Consider the following 13,493-nt stretch of genomic DNA (forward strand, 5'->3'; position numbering starts at 1 on the left):
ACGTGGGGCTCGATCCCAGGACCCTGGTATCATGACCTGAGCCGAAGGCAGACGCTTCACCGACTGAGCCACCCAGGCGCCCTAGAAAAGCAAGGAAATTGTAAGCACAGAATTAATGATGAGGGTTACCTCAGCTCAAGGAGGGAATGGGTAAGATTAGGGAGGCATTCAAAGGCAATACTGCCATGGGCTGTTCCTTCAAACAGCCAGACTGTGAGTGTTTGTTGAATTTTTATTGTTATACATTGTAACTTATAAATATTACTTTCTATTTAGTAAAATGTGATACATTTAACACTTTCTGTATCTCACATCCATATGGATTTCTGATCAATTGGCTTGTGGTGGAAGAAACATGGCTGCCGCTCGCCCAGGTCTCAGCTAAGAAGCAGACCACAGTCACTGATGCTGTCTCCAGGAAGGCTCTGTTGAAATGCTCTTCCTGAGAAAAGGAAGTGTCCTGACCAATATGTTTATATAGTGTGTCAGTCAGCTCAGGCTGCCATGATAAAATACCACAGACAGAGTGGCTCAAACAACAGAAATTTATTTTCTCAGTGTTCTGGAGGCTGGGAGTCCAAGGTCAGGGTGCCAGCATGGTCAGGTTCTGGTGAGGGCCTCCTTCCTGGCTGGCAGACAGCCTCCTTCTGGCTCTGCTCCCATGGCCTTTCCTCAGTGAGTACATATGGAGAGAGGGCAAGCTCTCTGCTGTCTCTACTTAAAAGGGCACTAATCCCATTATGAGGGCCCCACCCCCATGACCTCTTCCGACCCTAAGACTCCATCTCCAAATACCATCACACGAGGTGTTAGGGCTTCAACATCTGAATTTGGAGGGGTGGGGGTGGGACAAAAACAGTCAGTCCATAGCATATAGCCACCCAGATTAGCCAGTTGTTATATTTAGCTAATATTTATTATACCTAGCTAATTATTGCAGGTTGAGAGGGGCCGGGGCACACAGGACTCCTATGTGTTTTTAGGGGGCAGGAATGAGAACAAAGGAAGGGCCCAGGGATTCTCACCTCATCACCCCCACAAGGTTGAGGGTTTGCTTAGCTCTGGGGACTCCAAGAGCCACTGCTTCTGAGCCCCTCTGCTGTAGGGGGGCATCTGCCTCATAGGCCCGGCAGGTTTTCTGTGCACCTTCCAGCCGCCGTGTAGCCGCTGACCCTGCCCGGCCATGGGCGATTCTTTAAATGGGCATTTCCTTCCAAAAGAACCATTCCCCAGAGAGTTCCTCGACATCTGCAATGATGGAGAATTCACACACAGGCTTGGGAAGAGCTTTAAATTCTAAAGCAGAGAAAATAAAAGTCCTGCCAGAAACAGAAGAAGATGGGTAAGGATGGAGACAGGGATCTAGGAAGCTTCTGCTTTTGGGCTCAGTATTGGGGTTTCATAGAACAGATGGCCAGGGGTTATTTATAACTCGCAACAGGCAGAGCTGAGATCCGTGAAATGCCACGGGCTTGTTTGACAATGAATGGGGCCAGGGTAGGGACTGAAACCTCCCTAAGGACTCCTAGAATGCTAGTCTTGTGTGTGTGTGTGTGTGTGTGTGTGTGTGTGTGTGTGTTTGGTGGGGCGGGGGAGGGGAACCCATCATGGAAAGTTTCTGGAACCCCAGCCCCATCTCTCAGCTAGGTGAGAAATCCCCCAGAGAACTGCTTTCAGGAATAATGGTCCCACTAATAATAATACATGGGAACTAACACATTATTAGCCGACTGGGCGCCAGGCGCCAAGCTAAGTGTATTATTATGCCCATTTTCCGAATGAGAAAGCTGAGGGTTGGTGAGGGTAAGTAACCAACCGAAGGCCTCATTACTCTAAGCGATGAAGCTCTCTGCCTGGTGCCCCGGCTTGTGTGGGAAGGAGGAGAGGTCAAGGGTCTAGATATCTTCCACTGTCACATCAGCCCGTAGCCACCTAAAGGGGCAAGATCCCAAGGGGCAGAAATCTGGCCCAGGAACTTTGATGGGGTAGACGGGGACAGTGAGCTGGCAGTACCGAAGGGAGGCTCTGGACAACGTGTGTGTACACGCATGCGTGCGTGGTGTGTGTGTACACCCAGGTGATCACTCAGCGGGAGGCAGTGTGATCATACATAGACGACATTACATGTATATTAAATGACTATTTCCTGGCTCTCAAAGACAAGGCAGGCAGGCTGCTAAAGTCCAATATGGCTTACCCCACTCTACCATCTGTCACCTTAGGCAAGTCACTTCCTCCTCTCTACCTCTCAGTTTTTCCTCTTTAAAACGAGACAGTTGGTCTAAGATTCTTCCCAGCTCTGATCATCTATGCAGCTCTGGTTTCACTGGAGTTAGCAAGTGTGGGGGAGGGGGAGGCTTGGGGTTGTCAGAGGTCAGAAGTCAAGTTTTTGGCTACCCACCCCCCCAGCCAAGAACCAGCCCTGGCAAGGACAGCCAGCAAGAGCAAAGCAAAAGGAAGACAAGTCAGGAGGCTTGTCTCCATCAGCTCCACATGGCAGGGAATAAGGCACAATGAGCATCACTGATCATGCCAACACCCACTCCCAGGGCTACAGGCACTGGGGCCAGGCGTGCCCGCCAACAGGTAGACGGAATGTTCCTATATTCATGACTCTAGGAGCGAGGCTGTCTGTCTCAGAATAAGCAAATCCCCAGGCAGCTCGATGCAGTTCACCGTTGCTGCAACAGCCCTTCGGAAGGTCGAGGTGTCCAGCCTCCTGCCTCAACCTGTCTACAGTTCTATGCCCCTCTGCATGACATTTTCACTTTTCCCAGTGGGCACCACCAGCACCCAAAGAGCCAGGAATTCACCCCAGTTCACAGAGAATGACATTCAGGTCAGCCCAGAGAAGGAAAAATGACCCGGACTCTCATTCTGTGCCAAAGAAGGGACTTGCTTTGATGACGAGGACTCCACTGTTTAGCTGTTTAGCTCAGCTAATCAGTAAGTATGTAGTGAACATCTACCCATGCACTTGCTGAATACCTACTGTTTACCCACTGTAAAGAAGAGTTGCTCACCAAGGTCGCCTAAGGCTGGAGCCTGAGATAGGAGACATTCATGGAGGAGACCGTCCACCAACTTTGGAGTTTGCCAGGTTGGGTTCTATTCTTGCCTCCACCTTCTATTAGTACTGTTAACAATTTCTTTTTTTTTTTTTAAGATTTTATTTATTTATTTGACAGAGAGAGACACAGCGAGAGAGGGAACACAAGCAGGAGGAGTGGGAGAGGGAGAAGCAGGCTTCCCGCAGAGGAGGGAGCCCGATGTGGGGCTCGATCCCAGGACCCTGGGATCATGACCTGAGCCAAAAGCAGACGCTTAATGACTGAGCCACCCAGGCACCCCCGTTAACAAATTTCTTAACCATGACTCCCAGTCTGAAAATTGACGTAATAATACTTACTTCATAGAATTATTGTAGGGACCAAATAGTTTGTGTGTATAAAGCATTTATCACAGTGCCTGGTAAACAGGAAAGTCCTAAATGGTGAGGTAGTTGTTGATGATGACCTAGGAATGACAGTCACATTGTCCCCCTGAGTCAATCCTGCTCTGGACCCAGGGTGCTTCCCCTGACCAGCCAATGCCAACCAGGCAACATGAGATGGAGAAGGCAGCTGCCTCTGGGTTTGGGATTCTAAGAAAACATTGCTCCTCACCCCTGGACCAGGAAGTGTGAGAGCTCATTAGCCAACAAAGGAAACAGTCTCTTTCAAAAATCTGGTTCCAGCCAAGAAAGATGAGAAATAGGCAACTGGAGACTTGGGAAGCCAGACACAGTGTTGGGAAAGCAGCCCTATTGAAAGACAGGGGTGGGGAGTCCAGCCCAGTTGGGGAAGGGTGGGTGCATGAGTTCCTGTCCCAGCCCGAGCTCCTGACCCACCTCCCAAGGCCTCAACTTGCCTATCTATAAATGCAGAAAAGCAAACCATAGGCTGAGAGAAGCCATGGCTAAAAATCCGAAGTCAGGGCTCTATGTCCACTGCAGGGGAGCCAAGATGGAGTGAGGGCATGGAGCATGCGAGTTAGTGAACTCCATCAGTGGTCTGAGGGTGCAAGGCTTGGCACTTTAGGAATGAAAACAGCCTACAGAGGAAAAATCCCTGGGCCTGGGAAGCAAGTCCACCCAACCCCACCCCTACCACCAGGAGGCCATCTGCTTTCAGTCGCAGAAAAGCAAATGGGTCCTGCCTTGGGCTGGCCCAAGCCCCCACAGAGAGGGGAATGCAAACAGGCAGTATTGCTCAGGGAAAACACTCCAGGCACTAGGGCCGGAGGGCAGAACGCAGTGTTCCCACAGCCCGCTATTCGGGGAACGCAGCAGATGGATCTGCCCCAACTACAGGGAAACATTTGGTTTCTTGTCTCACACCAACTTACTGAAGAGGATTGTGAGGAGGGCCCAGGGACAGACAAACAAAAGAGAAGGTCGGGGAAGGGCAGGGAAGCCAAGCCAGGAAGCTAAGTACCAATTTCCTAAGAACCTTCCAGAGGTCTTGAGCAGGGGGTGACAAAATGCCAAAGCTGGGAGGGACCTTCCGGAACACTGAATCCAATCCCCTTGTTTTACAGATCAGGACACGGAGGCCCCTAGAGAAGTCAGCCTAGCACCATGGAAAGAAACTATGGAGTCAGAGACAGGAACTCCTCATTTATAAGCTGTGTGATTTGATGCAGGTTCCTTAACCTCTCTGAGCCTCAGGTTCCCCTTAGTAAAACAGGGACTCTGTCTTCACTCCACATACTTGTGAGAAATGAGGGAGGTAACGTACATAGACCACTTAGCACTGTGTCCAGCGCACAGTAGAGACTCAGCAAATACTAGCTTCCATTTCTCAAGGCCACATAGGAGTTAGCTGCAGAGCTAGGAGTAGAATACAGATGTCCTGACTCTCAACTCAGGGAGGTACACCACATTCCTCATCCCAGCTACAGAAAAGAGTCCATGACAAGACACGCCTATGATGTGCCCTTAAGGGTGGGGTAGGGAGGGGGTGAAGTGATGTTAGAAGGGATTTTCTCATGGCCAAAGCATGGGAATGCATTACCAAGGGTTCCATTTTGGGAGCTTATATAAGTGTGTGCCTGGGATGGATTAAAGGCTGGGAATGGACTAAATGTCATCTCAATGACCTGTTCAGCCCGCAGATGCTAGAATTCAACTTACCAGAAGCCTGGCTGGTTGCACCACTCCCTAACCCTTGCCCCCAAAAGAAAGGAAACAAACACTCATTCATTCATTCAACAAACATTTACTGAGTATATGATATGCCCGGAGAAACAGGTTTTCTAATTAGCATTTTGTCTGTGAAAATAAGTCTCCAAGATAGTAAATGAATAAAAGGTCACACAACTAGCAAGCAGCAGAGCAGGATACAATGGCATCTCGGGCTGTTCTTTACCCCGTGCCAGCCGCATCTCCCGTCTTCCAATGGAGAGAAAGGAATAAGGTTGTGCCGAGGGCTGATGACCTCAGTGGTGGACATGGACAGAAGGTTTTGGGACAATTCCTGGCTGGTCCCTTCCTGAGGACAGAAGTAACCCTTGGAGGCTGCCTTGTGACGTCATTCCAAGAGCCGCCCAACTCTCTCTGGGGGCCACCCTGCCCTGGGTAGGAATCTGTCTATGTGGCTCCCTCAACAGGGCCCCTCCCTGCAACATCCTCACCTCCTGGGGACTCCCCTGGGCCTGCCACATTCACATCCTTGTCCTGAGAACAGAGGGGCAAGCAAAGAGGGACATTCAGAGCCTGAGGACACAGACACAGTCCCTGTCTAATGGTAGAGACACATTTTGTGCCCTCGGGGAGCCCCCGGCTCATTAGGGAAGATGCAGCCCCTCTCCCCAGAGGGCTCCCAGGATGATAGAGTGATAGAAAAAAACACTACTGCTGCTCTCAGGGAGCTCCCAGTCTGATGGAGGAGACAAGGACCGAAGGCAGGCTCAGTAATAATAACAGACCTAAATTAACTGAGTAGACACTAAGTGCCAAGCACTTTATAAATATGAACCCATTTAATCTATACAACAATTCCATGAGACAGGTCCTATTTTTATCCTTATTAAAAGAATTCCAAAGTAGAGGCACAGAGAGGTCAAGTCACTTATATAAGGTCACAAAGCTCAAAAGTGACAATGCCAGGATTACAAGCCAGGCAGTCTGGTTCAAGGTCTCCTAAGTAAAAGACCAAGAAAAAGCAAGCCACTGAGCAGTGCTGGACGGTCTGGGGATACTCTGATCACCGTGGATTCCAGGCGACTGGCGACAGTGGGTCTGGTCTGAGAAGGCTGTCCGAGGAGCATAGTGTCTCAGGTCTTGCTTGGAACTGAGTGCCCGGGGATAAAGTTCCAGAAAGGCCTGAAGCAGAGAGCAGGCCCACTGAGATCAGGATGGGGGAGCCAGGATGGGGGCGCCAGGAAGGGGGCACCAGGAGGGGGGCAGTAGAAGTAGGACCCCTGGAAGAGGAAGACCAGGAGCACTTGGAAAGAGTTTGGGTGGAGCACCTGCAAAAGGCCAGTGAGGTTGCCATGGAGAGAGCTGGCTGGGGGCAGGGGAGCCGAATTTGGGTGGGCAAGAGCACAAGGGAACATGCAATGTGAAACTTTCCACACGGAAGGTTCTTGAGCACCAAGCCTGGGGGTGAGACCGGGGATGGGGAGCTGAGAGGAGGCAAGCAACCTGTGAACAGCACAGCCACGCACCCCCACCCCAGGCCCAACAGGGCTCTCCCAGCACAGTGCTATTTGGGGTATCCATCTCAAATGCTCTAACGAGTTGACTGTTGAACAACATAACTGATTGTGAGCTGGGCTTTGGCATGAGACGGATCTGAGTTTCTGGTCCTGGCTTTATAATTTACCAGCTGCCCACCCTCTCTGGGCTCCGGATCCTCATCTGCAAAATGGTGATAATAGTAATTATTTTGTGGGGATTATTGTGAGGATTAAGTGAGACACAGTTTACCTAGCACTTAGCACAGGGCATGACAGAAAGGGATCAGTAAGTAATGATCCATGGGTTATTTAAAAGTTTAATTTCCAAATATCTGGGGGGATTTCCTAGAAATTTCTGTTACTGGCTTCCAATTTAATTCAATTACGGTCAGAGCACATGCTCTTTACTATGGTATTTTTAAATCTACTGAGACTTTCAGTGGCCCAGCATATGATCTACCTTGGTCAGTGTTCCATGTGCCACTTGTTACAAACATCAGTTAGCAAATCAATGGAATGAGTGAAGTCTTCTATTTCCATATTAATTTTACCTACTTGTTCTGTGAATTACTGAAAAAGGATCTTTGAAATCTCTAACGAGGGTGCTTGGGTGGTTCAGTCAGTTAACCATCCAACTCTTGATTTCGGCTCAGGTCTTCATCTCAGGGCTGTAAGTTTGAGCCCCATGTTGGGCTCCACGCTGGGCATGGGGCGTACTTAAAAAATAAAAATTTTTCAAAAATGAAATTTCTAACTAAAATTTTGGATTTATCTAGTTTTCCTTTGTAGTTTTATCGTTTTTTGCTTCATCTATTTTGAAGGTCTATTATTAGGTGCACAGACATTCAAAAATTAATATGTCTTATTGATGAACTGACCCCTTTATCATGTACTGTCTCTCTTTATCCCTGGTAATATTTCTTGTTCTGAAATCTACTTTTTCTGGATACAAATACAGCCACTCCACACTTCTTTTTCTTTTTTTTAAGATTTTTTATTTTAAGTAATCTTTACACCTTAACATGGGGCTCAAACTCACAACCCCGAGATCAAGAGTCACACGATCCACCGACTGAGAAAACCAGGCACCCCAATACTTCTTGATTAGTGTTTGCATGGTATGTGTTTTTCCATCATTTTACTCTCAACCTATCTGTCTTTACATGTTAAGTTAATTTCTTGTAGACAGCCTGTAGTTGGATATTGCTTTTTATCCAGTTGTACTATTTACATTTAATGCAGTAAAAGATCGATTTACTTATTTGAGAGAGAGAGAGCACACATATGCACACAGGGGGAGGGGCAGAGGGAGAGAATCTTCAAGCAGACTCCCCGCTGAGCGAGGAGCCCAACGCGAGGGCTCCATCCCACGACTCTGAGATCATGACCTGAGCCAAAATCAAGAGTCAGACACTCCACTGACTGAGCCACCCAGGTGCCCCTCTATCTTCCCTATCATTTCTGAATCCATTTCAATTGACTGATTTTTCTCTGTGGGTCACATTGAAATAAAATCTTTAGAGAAGACAAGAGTAAAGGGATTAATAGCACAGGGAGAGTTCCCAAGTTCCTACAGTTAACAGGTGGCAAAACTACCTGCTGTTGCCAGGGAAGACATTATTCATCACCCACATCTTAAAGATAGAAAAATAAAGCCCAGAGCGACTTGGGCTTCAAACCACACAGATTGGGGCTTGGCAGAAGAGATCTTATCCCCCACACCCAGCCACCTGACTTTCTATCGCAGAAGGCTCCCTTTGTATCAGTCTAGAGCCTGGGCCACTCCTGTAGAAACGGAGAAAAAGCTGGATGTCTGAGTTCCACAGAGGGGAATGCAGGGAGGGTCTGCCAGCACATTCTGGGAAGGGGTGGCTGTTGGGAGAGGTATTGGGGAGGAGAAGACAGAGCCAGGAGAAAAGCAAAGGCATCTCCACCCAGGCAGCAGCTGCTCCCAAATATGTCACAACTTGTCAAAGAGGCAGAAATAGAAGCTGTCCATGGAGTGGAAGGGGGTGGGGCAGCTTCTGAACCCACAGGGAGGGCAGAAGGCTTCTGAATCCACAGAGAAGGCAGAAGCGGGGGGGGGGGGGGGGGTTACTAGAAAGGAAGGGGGCTAGGTGGGGGGCTAAGTCTGAGGGCAAGTATGACAAATATATGCCAGCCAGTTCTAGGGAGACTGAAATGAGTCCAGAGAACCATCTGGTTGCTTTTCAGTGAGACTGAGTATGGGAGCAGAAGTGGAGATGGGAAAAGGACAAAAAATCCAAGGAAACCTACCCTCTCTGATCCTACAAGTCCATTCTCTAGGGCCAGGCCCAGTTCAAACAACTCTCCAAACAGTCCTACTCTGACCCTATGAGCACTTCCTCCAGACCCACATGCTGAGTCAGAAAAAGAATGTTAACCTCTCAAAGGATCATTTGGATCATTCAGATCAGCATCTTGATTTACAAATGGGGAAACTGGGAACCAGAGAGGAGAAATGACAGCATTGTGCCCTGACCCTTATGCAGGGTTTCTTCTTCCACTTGCCCTTAACTTCCTCACAGTCTTTGTCTTAATCCAGAGCTGAAGGCCCAGCTCACATAGGAACATGGAATACTCATAAGAAATCCTCACCCATTTTTCCAAAGGCCCTCAGGTTCACACGGTCACACACTCTGCTGAAACCTGGTCTGGTTATTTTTAAACCTAGCTCTGTGCTTTGTGTCCAACAATCACCACCCCCATGACCCCCACTCCCTGCGGACCCATTCCCTTCCGCCTCCAGGCCCATACCTTCCCCCACCCCAAGGCCAGAGATTCTTGATGAATGAGCCTGGCTCTGAGCTCCAGATTCCAGGCAGGGACGGATTTCCCAGTGGTTATCTGATGCTCAGTCCTCAATGGAAACAATGTGTGGCCTCCGGAGGCCTAGGGCCCCCCTGCTCCTCACCTCTCAGTTGGGGCTCCCATCTGCCTCTAGACCTCTCCTCCTGTCTCAAACCCCCAGGCTTCCCTCGGTCTCCCCAGCCCAGTGTCTCTCACCCCGTTTTCCTGTCTTCAACTCTCCACGTCTCCTGGACTCTCCATTCGAAGCCTAGAACACCTCCAGTTCCCTCACTGTCTCCCACCTGGAAGGCATGTACTCACGTGAAGCATGTTTCTCACCTGTCAGCCTCAGGGAGGGAAAGGAGACAGCTGGATTCAGCCCCCAGGCCTCAAATCAGGCAGTCCAAGAGCCAAAACCCTTCACACTTCTGATACTGGTGCTCTGTGCACCCTTGGGCAAGTCACATCCCGCCTCTGGGCCTCAGTTTCCCAGTGTGTAGAAGAAAGAAGGTGGACTAGCTAATCCTTAGGCTACCTCCTAGCTCTGACATTCTATGATTCTGTGATGGGTTCTCACCCTGCTGTGAGGTTACTGCTCCCCAAATAATCAAGCTGATTGGTGTGCCACATTCATGCATCTAGGTCCTAGAAATGTACACACATTCCTGCCACCAACCCCCACCTAATTCTCATCCATAACACCCAGAGACCCAGACTAAGAAAACAAAAAGTGGGGCCTGTTTGGAGAAGCCAGAAGCCCCCACCCTTTCCAGACTCTTCTCCTTTTTGCTTCTCTATTGCCAGGCACTTGAGACTCCAGAATGGGAAACTCGCTTTGATGTTGGCCAAGCAACATGGCAGCCCAGGTGAGCCCACCTGTCAGGTCAGCAGGGACTGGAAGTCAGAGAGTAGGGCTGGGTGCGTAGCAGAGGGGGAAGGAAGGACCCGAGAGGCAGGTGAAGGGGATTTCTGGGCATTCTGAAACCCAACTACTACCATGCAAATGAGATCAGCACAGCATGCAAATAGACAGAATTGAGTTGAGACAGACAGGGTGGGGGCACAAACAGCTTGGCCCTGGAGCCCCAGCCAGGGATAAGGGCTTCCTCTGGAAGGAGCAGGACGGCTGGAGGAGGCTACAGTTGGGGCAGGGGGCCCTGTGTGCCCAAGCCAGCAGGGGTGGGGATTAAGGCCCGACGCCCTGCTGTCAGGTTAGAACTGATGGATCACCACTGGTGGCCGAGCACAAAGGCTGTTCTGTGCTTGGCACCAATGTGTTCCCATCCATCAGAGGGCAGCCTGCATGGGGTGGACGAGTGTGCAGGGGAGGAAGGCCAAGCCCCTAGATGCGGCTGCTCCACAGCTCAGCTATGAAAGAGGAACAAGGTGGGTAGAGGACCAATCCCCCCATCAGGGTTCTGAGGTCAGAGATGCCTGGGCCACTCTATCTTCTCAGTCCTAGGAGGGTCTGTGCCCCACAGCTAGGCCCTGACATGGTCCTCAGGCCACTTACATGGACAGACATACACAAACACATCTACAGACAGGGCTTCATTGAAACCCAGACACAGAAGATCACCCTAACCTTCCAGCTCTGCCCTCACCCTTGGTTAGAGACGAACATCACACACACAAGGTCAAACTCACACCTCCACCAGAGAGTAGGTACTGAGCCTATTTCCCGCTCTCACCCAGGTCCGGCCCCAGCCCCAGGGACTGACGCAGAGTGGGCCCCTAGGAAAATGGGTTCAGCCGAAGAAGGGGCGTAGTTAGTAAATTCTTTCTCTGGATTATAGCATGGCACTTTTTACCAGCTAACACTGCCTACCTTCGTTAGATAACTTCGTGTACTCCTCTTCCTTACTCAACTGTGACTATGCTGCAGGCAGAAAGACCACCTCTTATTCACATCGGTGACCCCAACACCCAGCACAAGGTGTGAAACACATGTTTCTTGATTGAAAGAGTGAGTGAATAAATAGATACACACCTGGGGTAGGGCCAGGTTCTCCCTCCCCCACTCCTGCTCTTCTGGTCCCCTGGAGGCGGTGACAGCCAGGGCAATAGCCTGGGATACAGGCCAGGAGTGGAGAGGACAAAGCAAGGAAAGGGACCGATATTTATCAGGTGTTTCCATGTGCCAGGTGCTCTTTCATTACTACAAAGACCATGGTCCTCTCGCACACAGGCGCACGCACGCCCTCTGCCAGCTGAAACAGACTCGCTCTCCTGGCGGAATCCATCCTCCCGCCTCTGAGTGGGTTGCTCGAACCTTCAGCACCTCACTCCTGGATCACTGCTATGGTTTTCTATGGCCTCAGCTTTCGAGTCCACCCATGTCCAGCTGGGCCTCCTCCCATCTTTACAGACTTGTCGAATCGCCTACTTACCGGAAGCCCGAGAGCTGTGCAAACCCTCTGCCCAGAGCCACCTTCCCCTCCTCTCTTCTCATCTAAATCCCACCTGTTCTCCAGGAGCCAGCCCAGCACTCTCCTCCTCCTCAAGCCTTCCACGGAGACCAGACTTTGGTGATTTTGACTTTCTTTTTTTTTTATAAATTTTTTTTTTTTTTTTAAGATTTTATTTATTTGCGAGAGAGACAATGAGAGACAGAGAGCATGAGAGGGAGGAGGGTCAGAGGGAGAAGCAGACTCCCTGCCAAGCAGGGAGCCTGATGTGGGACTCGATCCCGGGACTCCAGGATCATGACCTGAGCCGAAGGCAGTCGCTTAACCAACTGAGCCACCCAGGCGCCCCTGGTGATTTTGACTTTCTATAAACTCCCAAAATGCTGGGTTGATGAGCCCACTCATTTGCAATCGATCACGGCCCCCATGTTTCCTGCTGAATTAAAATAGCTCTCTCTTACATTACAGTTTAACATTCACATTTCGGCGTCCATGCTCGCCAACTAGATAGTAAGATCCTGGAAATCAGAACAAGCCCAGCTTTCCTGCTTCCATTTTTAGAGGATGTGAACACCTGTTTAGGGGCAAGACAGATTGTATCCCAAAAGGACCAAACGATGCAATTTTTCGGTTTCCATAGTAACTTCCACATCACTTCTTTCCTCAGGGCTCATAGGACTAGGGTGTAAACCGAGGCAAGGTTTTTCTTTTCTCTTTGCTTGGCGGGATGTGTGTTAGAAATAGCACTTCTTCTTCAGCCCAGCTGGTCAAAGCAGGGTCAAAGCAGGGTTGAGAAACCAGAGCCCCCCCTGCTGCCACACTGGGAAGGCCAAGAACCCAATGAAGACCTCACTGCTTCCCTCAACATGCTTGGGTTTTTTTTATTGCCCAGCTGCGACCCCTCCTCATCTTTGGTCCCTACCCCAAACAGACACCAGCACTTTCCCGGCTCCTCACCATAAACCATGAGCGGCAAGAAAGCTGGCTCCTTCAAGCTCCATATGGGTCTCACCACCCCTGAGAAGTCCTCTCTGAGTCCCCAGCACCATTCCTCCTCCTCTTATTGCCACCGGTTGGAACTTACAACATCAATCTCAAATGTCAAGTGGAGGAGGGATTAGACTTAATCCACAGGACCCTAGAGAAAAAACGGGACCAAAGGATTTTTGGGGAGCACATCACAGTCCAAAATCCAGAAGGCCTCCCTGTGGCCAGAGCTGCACATCAGTGGAACGGGCTGCCCTGTGAGGTCAGCAGCAGCTGGACAGTGGCCACCCATGAAGGGGATTCAGGCATCATGGGTTGGGGGGAACTAGGTGACCACTGGGGTCTACTAATGGTCAGGTCCTTGAGGGCAGAGACCCTGCCTGGGGCATCCCTGTAACTCTTCAGCCCTAGGGCTGAGCTTGTTCACTGCTGGTCTCTCAGGCCAGCCCACAGTCTTGGGAGCATTGGTCCTCTCAGACCCCAAACCCTCTGCTGAGAGGTGACCATGGACTGAGAAGCCTGAAGATGTAGTAGGCCTTCCTCCCACCGACATTTGAGACCTACATG

At 50.1% G+C, this 13,493-nt stretch overlaps 1 protein-coding gene across 1 annotated transcript in view; it reads right to left on the reverse strand.

The window, feature by feature from the left end:
* Nucleotides 1-1,092: 1,092 nt before the first annotated feature.
* PPFIA4 (PTPRF interacting protein alpha 4) overlaps nt 1,093-13,493 on the reverse strand; it is a 69,669-nt gene continuing 57,268 nt past the window's right edge. Inside the window, exon 31 of the mRNA XM_032422205.1 lies at nt 1,093-1,248. Within this exon, the coding sequence (XP_032278096.1) occupies nt 1,196-1,248 (53 nt within the window). The 3' untranslated portion in view covers nt 1,093-1,195. The remainder of the gene's footprint in view (nt 1,249-13,493) is intronic.

Source organism: Phoca vitulina, unplaced genomic scaffold (assembly GCF_004348235.1).
Source record: "Phoca vitulina isolate PV1807 unplaced genomic scaffold, GSC_HSeal_1.0 scaffold26, whole genome shotgun sequence".
Lineage (NCBI taxonomy): Eukaryota > Metazoa > Chordata > Mammalia > Carnivora > Phocidae > Phoca > Phoca vitulina.